Source organism: Oncorhynchus kisutch, unplaced genomic scaffold (assembly GCF_002021735.2).
Source record: "Oncorhynchus kisutch isolate 150728-3 unplaced genomic scaffold, Okis_V2 Okis06b-Okis10b_hom, whole genome shotgun sequence".
In the NCBI taxonomy this organism is placed as follows: Eukaryota; Metazoa; Chordata; class Actinopteri; order Salmoniformes; family Salmonidae; genus Oncorhynchus; species Oncorhynchus kisutch.
This window is the reverse complement of record NW_022261983.1, coordinates 16,817,111-16,841,296: the sequence shown is the minus strand read 5'-3', so window position 1 is coordinate 16,841,296 and position 24,186 is coordinate 16,817,111. Positions and strand designations below refer to the sequence as shown.

General features: G+C 44.8%; 1 protein-coding gene across 2 annotated transcripts; it reads left to right on the top strand.

Annotated features, from left to right (window-relative positions):
* The first annotated feature begins 226 nt into the window (after positions 1–226).
* On the top strand, positions 227–24,186 carry dnase1 (deoxyribonuclease I). 2 transcript variants are annotated; one of them, XM_031813686.1, is made up of 9 exons: positions 227–409; positions 1,555–1,696; positions 2,251–2,339; positions 2,799–2,885; positions 3,227–3,342; positions 13,518–13,630; positions 16,490–16,644; positions 17,004–17,097; positions 23,970–24,186. In XM_031813686.1, exons 2-9 carry the CDS (start codon positions 1,556–1,558, stop codon positions 24,033–24,035), a joined length of 861 nt encoding a protein of 286 aa, XP_031669546.1. In that variant the 5' UTR covers positions 227–409; position 1,555; the 3' UTR covers positions 24,036–24,186. The 2 variants fall into 2 exon arrangements, with proteins under 2 accessions (XP_031669546.1, XP_031669547.1); XM_031813687.1 differs by lacking the exon at positions 17,004–17,097 and having other exon boundaries at positions 272–409.

The window sequence follows — 24,186 nt, the reverse complement described above, 5'->3', positions numbered from 1 at the left end:
AGCTATGCACCGTTTAAAGGCAATGTTCCCTCCTTACCACTGTCACTCTACCTAGTTCAGCCTTGATGCTTTCACTCCCCCCGCTACCCTCAACCCCCCCCCCCCCGCTACCCCCCCCCCCCCCGCTACCCTCAACCCCCCGCCCCACTCCCTCCCTCCCCCTCCACCCACCTCTTCCTCCCTCCGTGGACCTAACAACGTGCTGTTTTCCCACAGTCCCAGCCTCCAGCCCAGGTGAATGTAAGCCGATGGGGGGGGGGGCAGATAGGGGCTTCTGTGTCAAAGGTACTACAGTAGACTGTTAGAACGGACACACAGAGGGCTCTGTCCTCTCTCCATAATAGCAGGCTTCCTCTCCCTTCAGACCCACAGTGGACCCACACTACATTGAACCAACCAACACAAGCAGGTAAGTTGCTCTTCTTCATGGTTTGTTTACACTATGGTTATGTCCCAAATTTGTATTTATTATGGATCCCTATTAGTTCCTGCCAAGGCAGCAGCTACTCTTCCTGGGGTTTATTATGGATCCCTATTAGTTCCTGTCAAGGCAGCAGCTACTCTTCCTGGGGTTTATTATGGATCCCCATTAGTTCCTGTCAAGGCAGCAGCTACTCTTCCTGGGGTTTATTATGGATCCCTATTAGTTCCTGCCAAGGCAGCAGCTACTCTTCCTGGGGTTTATTATGAATCCCCATTAGTTCCTGCCAAGGCAGCAGCTACTCTTCCTGGGGTTTATTATGGATCCCCATTAGTTCCTGCCAAGGCAGCAGCTACTCTTCCTGGGGTTTATTATGGATCCCCATTAGTTCATATCAAATGTATTTATATAGCCCTTCGTACATCGGCTGATATCTCAAAGTGCTGTACAGAAACCCAGCCAAAAACCCCAAACAGCAAGCAATGCAGGTGTAGAAGCACGGTGGCTAGGAAAAACTCCCTAGAAAGGCCAAAACCTAGGAAGAAACCTAGAGAGGAACCAGGCTATGTGGGGTGGCCAGTCCTCTTCTGGCTGTGCCGGGTGGAGATTATAACAGAACATGGCCAAGATGTTCAAATGTTCATAAATGACCAGCATGGTACAATAATAATAAGGCAGAACAGTTGAAACTGGAGCAGCAGCACGGCCTGGTGGACTGGGGACAGCAAGGAGTCATGTCAGGTAGGCCTGAGGCATGGTCCTAGGGCTCAGGTCCTCCGAGAGAGAGAAAGAAAGAGAGACAGAAAGAATTAGAGAGAGCGTACTTAAATTCACACAGGACACCGGATAAGACAGGAAAAGTACTCCAGATATAACAGACTGCCCCTATCCCCCGACACATAAACTACTGCAGCATAAATACTGGAGGCTGAGACAAGAGAGGTCAGGAGACACTGTGGCCCCGTCCGACGATACCCCAGGACAGGGCCAAACAGGCAGGATATAACCCCATATCTAACCTCTAATCCCTGACCTCCAGAATGTGTGTGGCCTGTAATATCTGACCTCTAATCCCTGATCTCCAGGACGTGTGTGTGGCCTGTAATATCTGACCTCTAACCCCTGACCCCTAGAATGCGTGTAGCCTGTCTGTTAGTGCTGTTCCTATTGGCCCTGGTGCAGCTGGGAGGCTGTCTGCTGCTAGGAGCCTTCAACATCAAGACATTCGGAGACAAGAAGTCCTCCAACTCAACCCTCATGGACATCATCACTCAGGTAGAGCTTTATCTCATTACATCACAATGTAACACTTTATCTCATAACATCATAATATAACACTTTATCTCATGACATCATAATGTAATGCTTTATCTCATTACATCACAATATAACACTTTATCTCATAACATCACAATGTAACGCTTTATCTCATGACATCACAATGTAACCTTTTATCTCATGACATCATAATGTAACATTTTATCTCATTACATCACAATGTAACATTTTATCTCATAACATCACAATGTAACATTTTATCTCATTACATCACAATGTAACATTTTATCTCATAACATCACAATGTAACCTTTTATCTCATTACATCACAATGTAACATTTTATCTCATAACATCACAATGTAACGCTTTATCTCATGACATCACAATGTAACCTTTTATCTCATGACATCATAATGTAACATTTTATCTCATGACATCTTGGGACTAAAAGGGATTGTAGATTCTCCATCTGAAAGTATTTCTTAGTCCCAGACCAGGCTGTGTCCTTAGTTGTTATTCATTTATATTATGATTTTTTAAATGTATTAGATAGTGCACCGTTATGATATCGTGCTGATCCAGGAAGTAAGAGACACTGACCTATCAGCAACCAACAAACTGATGCAGCACGTCAACAAGTAAGACCAATCACAGCCCTGAAACAATATTACATCCACTAACCAATGACAGCCCCTCCGATATAAAGACTTTGTAATGTGTGTTGTTTAATAACGACATAATGATATTGTAATGTGTGTTGTTTAGTAACTACATAAGGATAGTATAATGTGTGTTGTTTAGTAACTACATAATGATAGTATAATGTGTGTTGTTTAGTAACTACATAATGATAGTATAATGTGTGTTGTTTAGTAACTACATAATGATAGTATAATGTGTGTTGTTTAATAACTACATAATGATAGTATAATGTGTGTTGTTTAGTAACTACATAATGATAGTATAATGTGTGTTGTTTAGTAACGACATAATGATAGTATAATGTGTGTTGTTTAGTAACGACATAATGATAGTATAATGTGTGTTGTTTAGTAACTACATAATGATAGTATAATGTGTGTTTTGTTTGTTGTCAGAGGCTTGTCTCCCTATAGGTACCGTCACATTGTCAGTGAGGAACTGGGCCGCAGTACCTACACAGAGAGATACCTCTACCTGTACAGGTAATACACAGAGAGATACCTCTACCTGTACAGGTAATATACAGAGAGATACCTCTACCTATACAGGTACTATACAGAGAGATACCCCTATCTGTACAGGTAATATACAGAGAGATACCTCTACCTGTACAGGTAATATACAGAGAGATACCTCTACCTGTACAGGTAATATACAGAGAGATACCTCTACCTATACAGGTAATACACAGAGAGATACCTCTATCTGTACAGGTTCTGTTCTGCTCTGTTCTGCTCTGTTCTGCTCTGTACTGTGTCGTTCTGTGCTGTACTAAACACTGAAACCATCTCCTAAAGCGTGTGTTTGTCCTGTTATCTGATAGAGAGGAGACGGTCTCTGTGGCTAAGAACTACACCTACGATGACGGCTGTGAGCCCTGCGGTACAGATACCTTCATCAGAGAACCCTTCATTGTCATGTTCTCCTCGAACTACACAGGTAGAAGGGGAGGGGGGGGGGTTGATGGGGAGAGGTGGGAGAGGTGGGAGGGGGAGGGAGGGAGATGGTAATGGGGGAGAGAGTGGGGAGGGAGAGGGGAATGAGAGGGAGAGAGAGAGAGAGAGAGGAGGAAAAATATGAGGTTCCCTTACATATTAAAATAATTAACTCAAAAAACATGTGTATTTTGTTTCATTAGTCCTGTTGATACAGTCAGTCCATTAGTCCTGTTGATACAGTCAGTCCATTAGTCCTGTTGATACAGTCAGTCCATTAGTTCATTAGTCCTGTTGATACAGTCAGTCCATTAGTCCTGTTGATACAGTCAGTCCATTAGTCCTGTTGATACAGTCAGTCCATTAGTCCTGTTGATACAGTCAGTCCATTAGTCCTGTTGATACAGTCAGTCCATTAGTCCTGTTGATACAGTCAGTCCATTAGTCCTGTTGATACAGTCAGTCCATTAGTCCTGTTGATACAGTCAGTCCATTAGTCCTGTTGATACAGTCAGTCCATTAGTCCTGTTGATACAGTCAGTCCATTAGTCCTGTTGATACAGTCAGTCCATTAGTCCTGTTAATACAGTCAGTCCATTAGTCCTGTTGATACAGTCAGTCCATTAGTCCTGTTGATACAGTCAGTCCATTAGTCCTGTTGATACAGTCAGTCCATTAGTCCTGTTGATACAGTCAGTCCATTAGTCCTGTTGATACAGTCAGTCCATTAGTCCTGTTGATACAGTCAGTCCATTAGTCCTGTTGATACAGTCAGTCCATTAGTCCTGTTGATACAGTCAGTCCATTAGTCCTGTTGATACAGTCAGTCCATTAGTCCTGTTGATACAGTCAGTCCATTAGTCCTGTTGATACAGTCAGTCCATTAGTCCATTAGTCCTGTTGATACAGTCAGTCCATTAGTCCTGTTGATACAGTCAGTCCATTAGTCCTGTTGATACAGTCAGTCCATTAGTCCTGTTGATACAGTCAGTCCATTAGTCCTGTTGATGCAGTCAGTCCATTAGTCCTGTTGATACAGTCAGTCCATTAGTCCTGTTGATGCAGTCAGTCCATTAGTCCTGTTGATACAGTCAGTCCATTAGTCCTGTTGATACAGTCAGTCATTAGTCCTGTTGATACAGTCAGTCCATTAGTCCTGTTGATACAGTCAGTCCATTAGTCCTGTTGATACAGTCAGTCCATTAGTCCTGTTGATACAGTCAGTCCATTAGTCCTGTTGATACAGTCAGTCCATTAGTCCTGTTGATACAGTCAGTCCATTAGTCCTGTTGATACAGTCAGTCCATTAGTCCTGTTGATACAGTCAGTCCATTAGTCCTGTTGATACAGTCAGTCCATTAGTCCTGTTGATACAGTCAGTCCATTAGTCCTGTTGATACAGTCAGTCCATTAGTCCTGTTGATACAGTCAGTCCATTAGTCCTGTTGATACAGTCAGTCCATTAGTCCTGTTGATACAGTCAGTCCATTAGTCCTGTTGATACAGTCAGTCCATTAGTCCTGTTGATACAGTCAGTCCATTAGTCCTGTTGATACAGTCAGTCCATTAGTCCTGTTGATACAGTCAGTCCATTAGTCCTGTTGATACAGTCAGTCCATTAGTCCTGTTGATACAGTCAGTCCATTAGTCCTGTTGATACAGTCAGTCCATTAGTCCTGTTGATACAGTCAGTCCATTAGTCCTGTTGATACAGTCAGTCCATTAGTCCTGTTGATACAGTCAGTCCATTAGTCCTGTTGATACAGTCAGTCCATTAGTCCTGTTGATACAGTCAGTCCATTAGTCCTGTTGATACAGTCAGTCCATTAGTCCTGTTGATACAGTCAGTCCATTAGTCCTGTTGATACAGTCAGTCCATTAGTCCTGTTGATACAGTCAGTCCATTAGTCCTGTTGATACAGTCAGTCCATTAGTTCATTAGTCCTGTTGATACAGTCAGTCCATTAGTCCTGTTGATACAGTCAGTCCATTAGTCCATTAGTCCTGTTGATACAGTCAGTCCATTAGTCCATTAGTCCTGTTGATACAGTCAGTCCATTAGTCCTGTTGATACAGTCAGTCCATTAGTCCTGTTGATACAGTCAGTCCATTAGTCCTGTTGATACAGTCAGTCCATTAGTCCTGTTGATACAGTCAGTCCATTAGTCCTGTTGATACAGTCAGTCCATTAGTCCTGTTGATGCAGTCAGTCCATTAGTCCATTAGTCCTGTTGATACAGTCAGTCCATTAGTCCTGTTGATACAGTCAGTCCATTAGTCCTGTTGATACAGTCAGTCCATCAGTCCATTAGTCCTGTTGATACAGTCAGTCCATTAGTCCTGTTGATGCAGTCAGTCCATTAGTCCTGTTGATACAGTCAGTCCATTAGTCCTGTTGATGCAGTCAGTCCATTAGTCCTGTTGATACAGTCAGTCCATTAGTCCTGTTGATACAGTCAGTCCATTAGTCCTGTTGATACAGTCAGTCCATCAGTCCATTAGTCCTGTTGATACAGTCAGTCCATTAGTCCTGTTGATACAGTCAGTCCATTAGTCCTGTTGATACAGTCAGTCCATTAGTCCTGTTGATACAGTCAGTCCATTAGTCCTGTTGATGCAGTCAGTCCATTAGTCCTGTTGATACAGTCAGTCCATTAGTCCTGTTGATACAGTCAGTCCATTAGTCCTGTTGATACAGTCAGTCCATTAGTCCTGTTGATACAGTCAGTCCATTAGTCCTGTTGATACAGTCAGTCCATTAGTCCTGTTGATACAGTCAGTCCATTAGTCCTGTTGATACAGTCAGTCCATTAGTTCATTAGTCCTGTTGATACAGTCAGTCCATTAGTCCTGTTGATACAGTCAGTCCATTAGTCCTGTTGATACAGTCAGTCCATTAGTCCTGTTGATACAGTCAGTCCATTAGTCCTGTTGATGCAGTCAGTCCATTAGTCCTGTTGATACAGTCAGTCCATTAGTCCTGTTGATACAGTCAGTCCATTAGTCCTGTTGATACAGTCAGTCCATTAGTCCTGTTGATACAGTCAGTCCATTAGTCCTGTTGATACAGTCAGTCCATTAGTCCTGTTGATACAGTCAGTCCATTAGTCCTGTTGATACAGTCAGTCCATTAGTTCATTAGTCCTGTTGATACAGTCAGTCCATTAGTCTTGTTGATACAGTCAGTCCATTAGTCCTATTGATACAGTCAGTCCATTAGTCCTGTTGATACAGTCAGTCCATTAGTCCTGTTGATACAGTCAGTCCATTAGTCCTGTTGATACAGTCAGTCCATTAGTCCTGTTGATACAGTCAGTCCATTAGTTCATTAGTCCTGTTGATACAGTCAGTCCATTAGTCCTGTTGATACAGTCAGTCCATTAGTCCTGTTGATACAGTCAGTCCATTAGTTCATTAGTCCTGTTGATACAGTCAGTCCATTAGTCCTGTTGATGCAGTCAGTCCATTAGTCCTGTTGATATAGTCAGTCAATTAGTCCTGTTGATACAGTCAGTCCATTAGTCCTGTTGATACAGTCAGTCCATTAGTCCTGTTGATACAGTCAGTCCATTAGTCCTGTTGATACAGTCAGTCCCAGGATGTGTTGCGTGTCAGCAGGCAAGTTTTCAAGATATTAGACTTTCAAGAAGCAAAGTGTCACGATGCATTTTGCATCATAAAGTTGCACCATCGAGAGCATCCTGACGGGTTGCATCACCGCCTGGTATGGCAACTGTTCGGCATCCGACCGCAAGGCGCTACAGAGGGTAGTGCGTACAGCCCAGTACATCACTGGGACCAAGCTTCCTGCCATCCAGGACATACTAGGTGGTGTCAGATGAAGGCCCAAAAAATCGTCAGACTCCAGTCACCCAAGTCATAGACTGTTTTCTCTGCTACCGCATTGCAAACAGTACTGGAGCGCGAAGTCTAGGTCCAAAAGGCTCCTTAACAGCTTCTACCCCCAAGACATTAGACCGCTGAACAATTCATCAAATGGCCACCCAGGCTATTTACATGAGGTTTTTCTTAGGTGCCTTTTGGCAAAACTCCGAGTTGGCTGTCATGTGCTTTTTACTGAGGAGTGGCTTTCATCTGGCTACTCTAACATAAAGGCCTGATTGGGGGAGTGCTGTCAGAGTGACCATCAGGCTTCTGGTCACCTCCCTAACCAAGGACCTTCTTCCCCGAATGCTCGGCTTGGCAGGGTGGTCAGCTCTAGGAAGAGTCTTGATGATGACCGAGGCCACTATGTTCTTGGGAACCTTCAATTCTGCAGAAATGTTTTGGGTACCTTTCCCCAGATTTGTGCTTCAACACAATCTTGTCTCGGAGCTCTATGGACAATTCCTTCTACCACAGCATGGCTTGTTTTTTTTCTCTGACATGCACTGTCAACTGTGGAACTTTTCATATAGACAGGTGTGTGCCTTTCCAAATCATGACCAATCAACTGAATTTACCACAGGTGGACTCCAATCAAGTTGTAGAAACATCTGAAGGATGATCAATGGAAACAGGATGCACCTGATCTAAAATTCAAGTCTCATAGCAAAGGATCTGAATACTTATATAAATACATTTTCTTTTGTCAATTTATTTTTAAACGGACAAACCTGTTTTTGCTTAGTCAGTATGGGGTACTGTGTGTGGATTGATGATAATTTAAAACCATGTTTAATCAATTTTAGAATAAGGCTGTAACGTAACAAAATGTAGAAAGAGTCAAAGGGTCTGAATACGTAGCGAATGCTCTGTATGTTACAAATTACAATTAAATGTTACGAATCTGCTAAATGTATGATATGTTCCGAATTCTAGCTAGGTGGCTAGGTGGCTAATGTTAACTAGGCTGGGGGTTAAGGTTCGGGGAAGGTCTTAGCTGACATGCTAAGAAGTACTTGCAAAGAAGCTAAGAAGTTGTAACTAGTTGCTAATTAGATAAAATGCTAAAGTTGTCCGTAATGAGATTCAAACTCGCCCTTTTCCAACCACCCTACTTTTGTCTTAAATAACCATCTATGTCATGTAACCAAATGTAACATATTGTACAAATTTGAGGGTCCCAAAAGGACTTTTACTATGTTACTGTGACGTCTAGTCGAGCTCCTCCTCTCTGGCACTCGTTGTCACCAGTTTATTCATTATTACCCACACCTGCCACCATCGTTATGCACACCTGCCACCATCGTTATGCACACCTGCCACCATCGTTACCCACACCTGCCACCATCGTTACCCACACCTGCCACCATCGTTATGAACACCTGCCACCATCGTTATGAACACCTGCCACCATCGTTATGCACACCTGCCACCATCGTTACCCACACCTGCCACCATCGTTACCCACACCTGCCACCATCGTTATGAACACCTGCCACCATCGTTACGAACACCTGCCACCATCATTATGAACACCTGCCACCATCATTACCCACACCTGCCACCATCGTTACGAACACCTGCCACCATCGTTACGAACACCTGCCACCATCGTTATGAACACCTGCCACCATCGTCATGAACACCTGCCACCATCGTTACGGACACCTGCCACCATCGTTATGAACACCTGCCACCATCGTTACCCACACCTGCCACCATCGTTATGCACACCTGCCACCATCGTTACCCACACCTGCCACCATCGTTACCCACACCTGCCACCATCGTTATGAACACCTGCCACCATCGTTACGAACACCTGCCACCATCGTTATGAACACCTGCCACCATCATTACCCACACCTGCCACCATCGTTACGAACACCTGCCACCATCGTTACGAACACCTGCCACCATCGTTATGAACACCTGCCACCATCGTCATGAACACCTGCCACCATCGTTACGGACACCTGCCACCATCGTTATGAACACCTGCCACCATCGTTACCCACACCTGCCACCATCGTTATGAACACCTGCCACCATCGTTATGAACACCTGCCACCATCGTTATGAACACCTGCCACCATCGTTATGAACACCTGCCACCATCGTTATGAACACCTGCCACCATCGTTACCCACACCTGCCACCATTGTTACCCACACCTGCCACCATCGTTATGAACACCTGCCACCATCGTTACGAACACCTGCCACCATCGTTATGAACACCTGCCACCATCGTTACCCACACCTGCCACCATCGTTACGAACACCTGCCACCATCGTTACGAACACCTGCCACCATCGTTATGAACACCTGCCACCATCGTTATGAACACCTGCCACCATCGTTATGAACACCTGCCACCATCGTTATGAACACCTGCCACCATCGTTATGAACACCTGCCACCATCGTTATGAACACCTGCCACCATCGTTATGAACATCTGCCACCATCGTTACCCACACCTGCCACCATCGTTACCCACACCTGCCACCATCGTTATGAACACCTGCCACCATCGTTATGAACACCTGCCACCATCGTTATGAACACCTGCCACCATCGTTATGAACACCTGCCATCATCGTTATGAACACCTGCCACCATCGTTACCCACACCTGCCACCATCGTTATGAACACCTGCCACCATTGTTACCCACACCTGCCACCATCGTTATGAACACCTGCCACCATCGTTACGAACACCTGCCACCATCATTACCCACACCTGCCACCATCATTACCCACACCTGCCACCATCGTTACCTACACCTGCCACCATCGTTATGAACACCTGCCACCATCGTTACCCACACCTGCCACCATCGTTACCCACACCTGCCACCATCGTTACCCACACCTGCCACCATCGTTACCTACACCAGCCACCATCGTTACGAACACCTGCCACCATCGTTACGCACACCTGCCACCATCGTTATGCACACATGCCACCATCGTTACCCACACCTGCCACCATCGTTATGAACACCTGCCACCATCGTTATGAACACCTGCCACCATCGTTACGAACACCTGCCACCATCATTACCCACACCTGCCACCATCGTTACCTACACCTGCCACCATCGTTACGCACATCTGCCACCATCGTTACGCACACCTGCCACCATCGTTATGAACACCTGCCACCATCGTTACCCACACCTGCCACCATCGTTACCTACACCTGCCACCATCGTTACGAACACCTGCCACCATCGTTACGCACACCTGCCACCATCGTTATGCACACATGCCACCATCGTTACCCACACCTGCCACCATCGTTATGAACACCTGCCACCATCGTTATGAACACTTGCCACCATCGTTACGAACACCTGCCACCATCATTACCCACACCTGCCACCATCGTTACCTACACCTGCCACCATCGTTACGCACATCTGCCACCATCGTTACGCACACCTGCCACCATCGTTATGAACACCTGCCACCATCGTTACCCACACCTGCCACCATCGTTACCCACACCTGCCACCATCGTTACCCACACCTGCCACCATCGTTACCTACACCTGCCACCATCGTTACGAACACCTGCCACCATCGTTACGCACACCTGCCACCATCGTTATGCACACATGCCACCATCGTTACCCACACCTGCCACCATCGTTACGAACACCTGCCACCATCGTTACCCACACCTGCCACCATCGTTATGAACACCTGCCACCATCGTTACCCACACCTGCCACCATCGTTACGAACACCTGCCACCATCGTTATGAACACCTGCCACCATCGTTATGAACACCTGCCACCATCGTTACGCTTCATTAGACACACCTGGACTTCATCACCTTCCTGATTACCTTCCCTAAAAGCGGTTGAAGTCGGAAGTTTACATACAGCTTAGCCAAATACATTTAAACACAGTTTTTCACCATTCCTGACACCCTGACCAAAGAGATTTAAAAGGATCTCTAACGTCAGGGTGTGACACCCAAACTGTTACAGACCTGCAGTTGAATTCGGAAGTTTACATACACCTTAGCCAAATACATTTAAACTCAGTTTTTCACAATTCCTGACATATAATCCTAGTAAGAATTCCCTGTCTTAGGTCAGTTAGGATCACCACTTTATTTTAAGAATGTGAAATGTCAGAATAAAAGAAGAGATAATTATTTATTTCAGCTTTTATTTCTTTCATCACATTCCCAGTGGGTCAGAAGTTTACATACACTCAATTAGTATTTGGTAGCATTGCCTTTAAATTGTTTAACTTGGGTCAAACGTTTTGGGTAGCCTTCCACAAGCTTCCCACAATTAATTTTGGCCCATTCCTCCTGACAGAGCTGGTGTAACTGAGTCAGGTTTGTAGGCCTCCTTGCTCGCACATGCTTTTTCAGTTCTGCCCACAAATATTCTATAGGATTGAGGTCAGGGCTTTGTGATGGCCACTCCAATACCTTGACTTTGTTGTCCTTAAGCCATTTTCCCACAACTTCTGAGGTATGCTTGGGGTCATTGTCCATTTGGAAGACCCATTTGCGACCAAGCTTTAACTTCCTTACGGATGTCTTGAGATGTTGCTTCAATATATCCACATAATTTTCCTCCCTCATGATGCCATCTGTTTTGTGAAGTGCACCTGTCCCTCCAGCAGCAATGCACCCCCACAGCGTGTTGCTGCCACCCCCATGCTTCACAGTTGGGATGGTGTTCTTCGGCTTGCAAGCCCCCCCTTTTTCCTCCAAACATAATGATGGTCATTATGGTCAAACAGTTCTATTTATGTTTCAGCAGACCAGAGGACATTTCTCCAAAAAGTACGATCTTTGTCCCTATGTGCAGTTGCAAACCGTAGTCTGGCTTTTTTATGGCGGTTTTGGAGCAGTGGCTTCTTCCTTGCTGAGCAGCCTTTCAGGTTATGTCGATATAGGACTCGTTTTACTGTGGATATAGATACTTTTGTACCTGTTTCCTCCAGTATCTTCACATGGTCCTTTGCTGGTGTTCTGGGATTGATTCGCACTTTTCGCACAAATGTATGTTAATCTCTAGGAGACAGAACGCGTCTTCTTCCAGAGCGGTATGACGGCTGCGTGGTCCCATGGTGTTTATATTTGCATACTATTGTTTGTACAGATGAACGTGGTACCTTCTGGCGTTTGGAAATCGCTCCCAACGATGAACCAGACTTGTGGTGGTCTACAATTTCTTTCTGAGATCTTGGCAGATTTCTTTTGATTTTCCCATGATCTCAGGCAAAGAGGCACTGAGTTTGAAGGTAGGCCTTGAAATACATCCACAGGTACACCACCAATTGACTCAATCGATGTCAATTAGCCTATCAGAAGCTTCTAAAGCCATGACATCGTTTTCTGGAATTTTCAGGTTGAAAGGCACAGTCAACTTACTGTATGTAAACTTCTGGCCCACTGGAATTGTGATACAGTGAATTATAAGGGAAATAATCTGTCTGTAAACAATTGTTGAAAAAATTACTTGTGTCATGCACAAAGTAGATGTCCTAACCAACTTGCCAAAACTATAGTTTGTTATCAAGACATTTGTGGAGTTGTTGAAAAACGAGTTTTAATGAGTCCTACCTAAGCGTATGTAAACTTCCCACTTCAACTGTCTGTCTCCATCACCTCCCTTTGGTTCCTTCCCCAGGCGTTATTGTTTATTAAATACACTCCCTGAACCTGCTTACAGTTCCATCTTGTCTATGAGACCAGGCTGAATATCTTGAAAAACTTGACTGCTGCAAAACATTTTGGAACTGTCTTGATTAATGAAGATATGAAATCTTTAACTCTCCATTCCGGTGTTTTTCTCCCTCCCTGCCTCCCTCCCCACCTCCCACCCTCCCACCCTCTCTCTCCCTCCCCACCTCCCTCTCTCCCTCCCCCCCCTCCCTCCCCACCTCCCTCTCTCCCCACCTCCCACCCTCTCTCTCCCTCCCCACCTCACCTCCCTCTCTCCCTGCCCCCCTCCCTCCCACCTCCCTCTCTCCCTCCCTCCCACCCTCTCTCTCCCTCCCCCCCACCCTCCCCACCTCCCTTTCTCCCTCCCCACCTCCCTTTCTCCCTCCCCACCTCCCTCCCCACCTCCCTCCCCACCTCCCTGCCCCCTCCCTCCCCACCTCCCTCTCTCCCCACCTCCCTCCCTCCCTCCCCCCCCCTCCCTCCCCACCTCCCACCCTCCCTGCCCCCCTCCCTCCCACCTCCCTGCCCCCCTCCCTCCCCACCTCCCTCTCTCTCTCCCTCCCTGCCCCCCTCCCTCCCTCTCTTCTAGCTGTGAGGAACTTTGTTTTGATTCCTCAACACACGTCTCCAGACTTGGCAGTGAAGGAGGTTGATGCTCTGTACGATGTGGCCACTGATGTCAGAGCTCGCTGGAACACCAATGTGACTATACAACACACACACACACACACAGACACGCACACACACACACTGACACACACACACACAGACACAGACACACACACACACTCCTCCTCTGTAGTAGTTCTGCTAGGGGACTTCAATACTGGCTTTGATTTGATTTTCTCTCTATGAACTCTACACACACACTGACACACACACACACTGACACACACACACACTGACACACACACACACTGACACACACACACACACTGACACACACACACACTGACACACACACACACTGACACACACACACACTGACACACACACACACTGACACACACACACACTGACACACACACTGACACACACACACTGACACACACACTGACACACATACACTGACACACACATACACTGACACACACACACACTGACACACACACTGACACACACACACACTGACACACACACACACTGACACACACACACACTGACACACACACACACACACTGACACACACACTGACACACACACACACTGACACACAACACACTGACACACACACACTGACACACACACACACGGACACACACACACACTGACACACACACACACTGACACACACACTGACACACACACACACACTGACACACACACACACTGACACACACACACACACTGACACACACACACTGACACACATACACTGACACACACACACACTGACACACACACTGACACACACACACACTGACACACACACACACTGACACACACACACTGACACACACACACACTGACACACACACACACTGACACACACACACACTGACACACACACACACGGACACACACACACACTGACACACACACACACTGACACACACACACACTGACACACACACACACTGACACACACACACACTGACACACACACACACTGACACACACACACACAGACACACACACACACGCACAGACAAAAAAACACACACACTGACATGCACACACTGATACACGCACACACTGACACATGTATACTGACTCCACACACACACACACACTGATACACACACACACACTGATATACACTCACACACACACACACTGATACACACACACTGACACACACACACTAACACACGCACACACCAACTGACACACACACACACACTAACTGACACACACACACACACACACACACTGACACGTGTATACTGACTCCACACACACGCGGACATATAACCATCATTTACACTGAGTGTACAAAACATTAAGAACACCTTCATACTATTGAGTTATAGAGTTTAAATGTATTCCATGTTGAGATTCAATCCCAATATTACCCTTTTATATTCATGATAATAAAATAATAATAATAAGAAAAATAATATGACTGTATTTAATGATATTAATATTATTATTACTACCCATGAGGCCAAAGAGGGAGATGTTGGTCTTTGACTGCAGGAAAGGGCTACCCTGTCTTCTCTCCTTCATCTTCGTCTTCATCATCTGATCTCCACCTCTTTATCGACACTGATAGACGTGGATTTAACTAAGTGACATCAATAAGGGATCATAGCTTTAAACCGGATCCACCTGGTCAGTCTGTCATGGAACTGTATCGTACAATCACTGCTGCTGCTCCTGTTTATCATCCTGATGTCACCTCACCCCTCTGCATACAGTATCTAACTCTATCACTCCAGTATCCCTGCACATTGTAAATATGGTATTGGAACTAACCCTGTATATATACTGTACACTGAACAAAAATATAAACGCAAAATGGAACAATTTCAACGATTTTAATGAGTTAGAGTTCATTTAAGGAAATCAGACTGAACCGAAAATATGAACGCAACATGTAAAGTGTTGGTTTATGAGCTGAAATAAAAGATCCCCTGAAATGTTCCATTCACAACAAAAAGCTTATTTCTCTCAAATGCACAAATTTGTTTACATCCCTGTCAGTGAGCATTTCTCTTTTGTCAAGATCATCCATCCACCTGACAGGTGTGGCATATCAAGAAACTGATTAAACAGCATGATCATTACACAAGGTGCACCTTGTGCTGGGAACAATAAAAGGCCACTCTAAAATGTGCAGTTTTGTCACACAATTCCACAGATGTCTCAAGTTTTGAGGGACCGTGCAATTGGCATGCTGGCTGCAGTAATGTCCACCAGAAATGTTGCCAGATAATTCAATTGGAATTTCTCTACCATAAGCCCCAACGTCAGTTTAGATGTTGGAGGAGTACGTCCAACCGGCCTTAAAAAAACACAGTGTGACCACACCAGCCAAGGACCTCCACATCCGGCTTCTTCACCTGCAGGATGGTCTGAGAGCAGCCACCCAGACAGCTGATGAAACTGTGGGTTTTCACAACCCAAGAATTTCTGCACAAACTGTCAGAAACCGTCTCAGGGAAGCTCATCTGCATTCTTGTCGTCCTCACCAGGGTCATGACCTTACTGCAGTTCGGCGTTGTAACCAACTTCAGTGAGCAAATGCTTACCTTCAATGGCCACTGGCACGCTGGAGAAGGGTTCACCAGATTCAACAGTACAGGGCAGATGGCAGACAGTGTGTATGTTGCAGTGTGGGCGAGCGGTTTGCTGATGTCAACGTTGTGAACAGAGTGCCCCATGGTGGCGGTGGGGTTATGGTATGGGCAGGCGTAAACTTGACTTGCACACAAAGGTTTGATCGATTGATGAATTGAGTGATTGACTGATGAATTGATTGATCGATTGATGAATTGATTGATGAATTGATTAATTGATTGATTGATTGATGAATTGATTGATTGATGAATTGATGAATTGATTGATTGATAACTTGATTGATGAATTGATTGATTGATTGATTGATTGATTGGCAGGACATAGTGCTGCTGGGGGACTTCAACGCAGGCTGTCGCTACGTCAGTGGATCAGACTGGCAGCGGATACGTCTCTTCACAGACGACAGATACCACTGGCTGATACCTGACCACGCTGACACCACGGTCTCTAACACCGACTGTCCCTACGACAGGTCAGAGACACCTATACACCTATAAACACACACACACACACACACTGGCTGATACCTGACCACGCTGACACCACGGTCTCTAACACTGACTGTCCCTACGACAGGTCAGAGACACCTATACACCTATACACATGCAACCACACACACACACATTTACACACACAATTAAACACACACAACTGCCCCCACGACAGGTCAGACCTAGCATACTCACTCACTCTCACACACACACACACACACACACACACACACACACACACACACACACACACACACACACACACACACACACACACACACACACTCACTCACTCACTCACTCACTCACTCACAGACTAACTGTTGGTCTGGTTGTGAAGGGTGGTGGCCACCACTGAGATGATGAGAGGAGTGGTCCCTGGGTCGGCTGAGGTGTTCAACTACATGACTCACCTGAAGCTCAGTCACAGCATGGTAACAACTCTTAACCCTTAAAGGTGGACTCAGTCATGTGATGTGGCACGAGGTCAACACAATATCGGGTCAATCTACACAACGGACAGCATTTTTTTTTTTTTTTTTTTTTTTTTTCCACCTTTATTTAACCAGGTAGGCTAGTTGAGAACACCTTTATTTAACCAGGTAGGCTAGTTGAGAACACCTTTATTTAACCAGGTAGGCTAGTTGAGAACACCTTTATTTAACCAGGTAGGCTAGTTGAGAACACCTTTATTTAACCAGGTAGGCTAGTTGAGAACAAGTTCTCATTTGCAACTGCGACCTGGCCAAGATAAAGCATAGCAGTGTGAGCATACAACAAAGAGTTACACATGGAGTAAACAATTAACAAGTCAATAACACAGTAGAAAACGAAGGGGGGGTCTATATACAATGTGTGCAAAAGGCATGAGGAGGTAGGCAAATAATTACAATTTTGCAGATTAACACTGGAGTGATAAAGGATCAGATGGTCATGTACAGGTAGAGATATTGGTGTGCAGAAGAGCAGAAAAGTAAATAAATAAAAACAGTACGGGGATGAGGTAGGTGAAAAGGGTGGGCTATTTACCAATAGACTATGTACAGCTGCAGCGATCGGTTAGCTGCTCAGATAGCTGATGTTTGAAGTTGGTGAGGGAGATGAAAGTCTCCAACTTCAGCGATTTTTGCAATTCGTTCCAGTCACAGGCAGCAGAGTACTGGAACGAAAGGCGGCCAAATGAGGTGTTGGCTTTAGGGATGATCAGTGAGATACACCTGCTGGAGCGCGTGCTACGCGAGGCCAAATGAGGTGTTGGCTTTAGGGATGATCAGTGAGATACACCTGCTGGAGCGCGTGCTACGCGAGGCTTCCAATGTTTAGGTTTTATTGTCTCATACACCGGATAGGTGCAGTGAAATGTGTTGTTGTACAGGGTCTGTCATAGTAGTATGATAGGTGTTGTTTTACAGGGTCAGTCATAGTAGTATGATAGGTGTTGTTTTACAGGGTCGTAGTAGTATGATAGGTGCAGTGAAATGTGTTGTTCTACAGGGCCAGTCATAGTAGTATGATAGGTGTTGTTTTACAGGGTCGTAGTAGTATGATAGGTGCAGTGAAATGTGTTGTTTTACAGGGTCTGTCATAGTAGTATGATAGGTGTTGTTTTACAGGGTCTGTCATAGTAGTATGATAGGTGCAGTGTAATGTGTTGTTTTACAGGGTCTGTCATAGTAGTATGATAGGTGCAGTGTAATGTGTTGTTTTACAGGGTCTGTCATAGTAGTATGATAGGTGCAGTGAAATGTGTTGTTTTACAGGGTCAGTCATAGTAGTATGATAGGCGCAGTGAAATGTGTTGTTTTACAGGGTCTGTCATAGTAGTATGATAGGTGCAGTGAAATGTGTTGTTTTACAGGGTCAGTCATAGTAGTATGATAGGTGCAGTGAAATGTGTTGTTTTACAGGGTCAGTCATAGTAGTATGATAGGTGCAGTGAAATGTGTTGTTTTACAGGGTCAGTCATAGTAGTATGATAGGTGCAGTGAAATGTGTTGTTGTACAGGGTCAGCCATAGTAGTATGATAGGTGCAGTGTAATGTGTTGTTTTACAGGGTCAGACATAGTAGTATGATAGGTGCAGTGAAATGTGTTGTTTTACAGGGTCTGTCATAGTAGTATGATAGGTGCAGTGAAATGTGTTGTTTTACAGGGTCTGTCATAGTAGTATGATAGGTGCAGTGTAATGTGTTGTTTTACAGGGTCTGTCATAGTAGTATGATAGGTGCAGTGAAATGTGTTGTTTTACAGGGTCAGTCATAGTAGTATGATAGGTACAGTGAAATGTGTTGTTTTACAGGGTCAGTCATAGTAGTATGATAGGTGCAGTGAAATGTGTTGTTTTACAGGGTCAGTCATAGTAGAATGATAGGTGCAGTGAAATGTGTTGTTTTACAGGGTCAGTCATAGTAGTATGATAGGTGCAGTGAAATGTGTTGTTTTACAGGGTCAGTCATAGTAGTATGATAGGTGCAGTGAAATGTGTTGTTGTACAGGGTCTGTCATAGTAGTATGATAGGTGTTGTTTTACAGGGTCTGTCATAGTAGTATAATAGGTGCAGTGAAATGTGTTGTTGTACAGGGTCTGTCATAGTAGTATGATAGGTGCAGTGAAATGTGTTGTTTTACAGGGTCTGTCATAGTAGTATGATAGGTGCAGTGAAATGTGTTGTTGTACAGGGTCTGTCATAGTAGTATGATAGGTGTTGTTTTACAGGGTCTGTCATAGTAGTATGATAGGTGCAGTGAAATGTGTTGTTGTACAGGGTCTGTCATAGTAGTATGATAGGTGCAGTGAAATGTGTTGTTTTACAGGGTCTGTCATAGTAGTATGATAGGTGTTGTTTTACAGGATCAGTCATAGTAGTATGATAGGTGTTGTTTTACAGGGTCAGTCATAGTAGTATGATAGGTGTTGTTTTACAGGGTCAGTCATAGTAGTATGATAGGTGCAGTGTAATGTGTTGTTTTACAGGGTCAGACATAGTAGTATGATAGGTGTTGTTGTACAGGGTCAGTCATAGTAGTATGATAGGTGTTGTTGTACAGGGTCAGTCATAGTAGTATGATAGGTGTTGTTTTACAGGGTCAGTCATAGTAGTATGATAGGTGTTGTTTTACAGGGTCAGACATAGTAGTATGATAGGTGTTGTTTTACAGGGTCAGTCATAGTAGTATGATAGGTTTTGTTTTACAGGGTCAGTCATACTAGTATGATAGGTGTTGTTTTACAGGGTCAGTCATAGTAGTATGATAGGTGTTGTTTTACAGGGTCAGTCATAGTAGTATGATAGGTGTTGTTTTACAGGGTCAGTCATAGTAGTATGATAGGTGTTGTTTTACAGGGTCAGTCATAGTAGTATGATAGATGTTGTTTTACAGGGTCAGACATAGTAGTATGATAGGTGTTGTTCTACAGGGTCAGTAGTATGATAGGTGTTGTTTTACAGGGTCAGACATAGTAGTATGATAGGTGTTGTTGTACAGAGCCAGTCATAGTAGTATGATAGGTGTTGTTTTACAGGGTCAGTCATAGTAGTATGATAGGTGTTGTTTTACAGGGTCAGTCATAGTAGTATGATAGGTGTTGTTTTACAGGGCCAGTCATAGTAGTAAGATAGGTGTTGTTTTACAGGGTCAGTCATAGTAGTATGATAGGTGTTGTTTTACAGGGTCGTAGTAGTATGATAGGTGTTGTTTTACAGGGCCAGTCATAGTAGTATGATAGGTGTTGTTTTACAGGGTCAGTCATAGTAGTATGATAGGTGTTGTTTTACAGGGTCGTAGTAGTATGATAGGTGTTGTTTTACAGGGTCAGACATAGTAGTATGATAGGTGTTGTTTTACAGGGTCAGACATAGAGTGAATCAGGGTTAAGTGCCATGCTCGAGGCCACATGGACAGATTGTTCACCTTGTCGGCTCGGGTATTGGAACCGGCAACATTTGGGTTACTGGACCAACGCTCTAACCCAGTGGTCACCAACTACTGGTCGATGAAGCTGTAGGAACGTTGATTTGAGACATCCGATTGGCCAGCGCAGTATGAGAACTCGATTAAGCCACAGATCTCCCGGTCTGCCGGGTAGGCGGAGTTTGTCTTTTCAGACAAATGATTCGGTTCAAAATGGGAATCAAATGCACCCACCGTCAACAAGGATTCTGAATCAAGTGCACCTACCACCAACAGGGCTTCTGAATCAAGTTCACCAACAGGGCTTCTGAATCAAGTGCACCTACAGGGCTTCTGAATCAAGTGCACCTACAGGGCTTCTGAATCAAGTGCACCAACCGCCAACAGGGCTTCTGAATCAAGTGCACCAACAGGGCTTCTGAATCAAGTGCACCAACCGCCAACAGGGCTTCTGAATCTAGTGTACCAACCGCCAACAGGGTTTCTGAATCAAGTGCACCAACAGGGCTTCTGAATCAAGTGCACCAACCGCCAACAGGGCTTCTGAATCAAGTGCACCAACCGCCAACAGGGCTTCTGAATCAAGTGCACCAACCGCCAACAGGGCTTCTGAATCAAGTGCACCAACCATCAACAGGGCTTCTGAATAAAGTGCACCAACAGGGATTCTGAATCAAGTGCACCAACCGCCAACAGGGCTTCTGAATCAAGTGCACCAACCGCCAACATTGCTTCTGAATCAAGTGCACCAACAGGGCTTCTGAATCAAGTGCACCAACCATCAACAGTGCTTCTGAATCAAGTGCACCAACCATCAACAGTGCTTCTGAATCAAGTGCACCAACCATCAACAGTGCTTCTGAATCAAGTGCACCAACCATCAACAGGACTTCTGAATCAAGTGCACCAACCATCAACAGGGCTTCTGAATCAAGTGCACCAACCATCAACAGTGCTTCTGAATCAAGTGCACCAACCATCAACAGTGCTTCTGAATCAAGTGCACCAACCATCAACAGGACTTCTGAATCAAGTGCACCAACCATCAACAGGGCTTCTGAATCAAGTGCACCAACCATCAACAGTGCTTCTGAATCAAGTGCACCTACCACCAACAGGGCTTCTGAATCAAGTGCACCAACCATCAACAGGGCTTCTGAATCAAGTGCACCTACCACCAACAGGGCTTCTGAATCAAGTGCCTCAACCATCAACAGGGCTTCTGAATCAAGTGCACCAACCATCAACAGTGCTTCTGAATCAAGTGCACCTACCACCAACAGGGCTTCTGAATCAAGTGCACCAACCATCAACAGGGCTTCTGAATCAAGTGCACCAACCACCAACAGGGCTTCTGAATCAAGTGCACCAACCATCAACAGGGCTTCTGAATCAAGTGCACCAACCATCAACAGTGCTTCTGAATCAAGTGCACCTACCACCAACAGGGCTTCTGAATCAAGTGCACCAACCATCAACAGAGCTTCTGAATCAAGTGCACCAACAGGGCAACACAAATACAACAACAAAAGTCAAACAAGCCTTTAACATTGGCTTTCCTACAGAAATGTTTGGTGATCGACTAGGAATGCCTTGAAGATCGACCAGTGGATGGCGATCGACCGGTTGGTGACCACTGCTCTAACCAATAGGCTACCTGCCCTAAACTTCTCCTCTGCTCAGGTCCCATAGCTACCACGTTGTAGCAGCGTGAAGCGCACCTGTGCAGGTACATTTTGGGACTGTGTCAGAGCAAAGTGTCAGCAAGGGCTCATTTCAAAATATGTGGTGATGCTCATTGCAACGTCATCTCACTGAGTCTACCTTTAACCTTAAAGTGGGATATTTTGGGGTTGTTGAAGATTTATTTCTTAGCCGTTCATATGGTACAAGGATTCTTTACACTTGCTAGTTTTGTCACATACAATGAAATTAGCGGAACTATTAGAATTTTAGCAACCAGGAAATGGAGGAGCCATTTCTGCATATTTCACCTGACTCAAGTCAGGCTTCCCCTCAACAGTAAATAAACTCTTATCTCTAGTCTGTGCATTTCTACACAATATAAAACTCTCAGCAAAAACAAGCAAAATTGACTCAGTCAATAAGAGACTGAACATTCACCTCAGTCAATAGGAGACTGATCCTTCACCTCAGTCAATAAGAGACTGAACATTCACCTCAGTCAATAGGAGACTGAACATTCACCACTACCCCGTTGAGGTGAACATTCACCTCAGTCAATTAGAGACTGAACATTCACCTCAGTCAATAAGAGACTGAACATTCACCTCAGTCAATAGGAGACTGAACATTCACCTCAGTCAATAAGAGACTCAACATTCACCTCAGTCAATATGAGACTGAACATTCACCACTACCCCGTTGAGGTGAACATTCACCTCAGTCAATTAGAGACTGAACATTCACCTCAGTCAATAGGAGACTGAACATTCACCTCAGTCAATAAGAGACTGAACATTCACCTCAGTCAATAGGAGACTGAACATTCACCTCAGTCAATAAGAGACTGAACATTCACCTCAGTCAATAAGAGACTGAACATTCACCTCAGTCAATAAGAGACTCAACATTCACCTCAGTCAATAAGAGACTCAACATTCACCTCAGTCAATAAGAGACTGAACATTCACCTCAGTCAATAAGAGACATTCACCTCAGTCAATAAGAGACTGAACATTCACCTCAGTCAATAGGAGACTGAACCTTCACCTCAGTCAATAAGAGACTGAACATTCACCTCAGTCAATAAGAGACTGAACATTCACCTCAGTCAATAGGAGACTGAACATTCACCTCAGTCAATAAGAGACTTAACATTCACCTCAGTCAATAGGAGACATTCACCTCAGTCAATAGGAGACTGAACATTCACCTCAGTCAATAGGAGACTGAACATTCACCTCAGTCAATAAGAGACTGAACATTCACCTCAGTCAATAAGAGACTGAACATTCACCTCAGTCAATAAGAGACTGAACATTCACCTCAGTCAATAGGAGACTGAACATTCACCTCAGTCAATAGGAGACTGAACATTCACCTCAGTCAATAGGAGACTGAACATTCACCTCAGTCAATAGGAGACTGAACATTCACCTCAGTCAATAAGAGACTGAACATTCACCTCAGTCAATAGGAGACTGAACATTCACCTCAGTCAATGGGAGACTGAACATTCACCTCAGTCAATAAGAGACATTCACCTCAGTCAATAGGAGACTGAACATTCACCTCAGTCAATAGGAGACAGCTACTTGTATTCACCTTCTAATCAGGATGATTTTAGTAGCCCATTTTAAATGGTTGGTGTTGAGCTAGGTAGAGTAACAGTGTCTTACTGGTACAGCTCTACTCTCTCTCCCTCTCTCAGGCATTGGCTGTCAGCGACCACTACCCCGTTGAGGTGAAGCTGATTGGTCACGCCCCTGCTGCATGAGCCCGCCTCCAGGAAGTGTTCAGACACTCTCAAATGGCACCCTATTCGCTGCGTAGTGCACTACTTTGGACCAGAGCCTTCTATAGGGAATAGGGTGCCAGTTGAGTGTCATCACCATGACATGTTTCAATAAAACTCAGTCTAACTGGTA

Coding starts and splice junctions, on each gene's coding strand:
- dnase1 (XM_031813686.1), top strand. CDS start 1,556: ATGCGTGTAGCCTGTCTGTTAGTGCTGTTCCTATTGGCCCTGGTGCAG. Junction 2,340..2,798: donor CTGATGCAGCACGTCAACAA/GTAAGACCAATC, acceptor GTTTGTTGTCAG/AGGCTTGTCTCCCTATAGGT. Junction 3,343..13,517: donor GTTCTCCTCGAACTACACAG/GTAGAAGGGGAG, acceptor CCTCTCTTCTAG/CTGTGAGGAACTTTGTTTTG.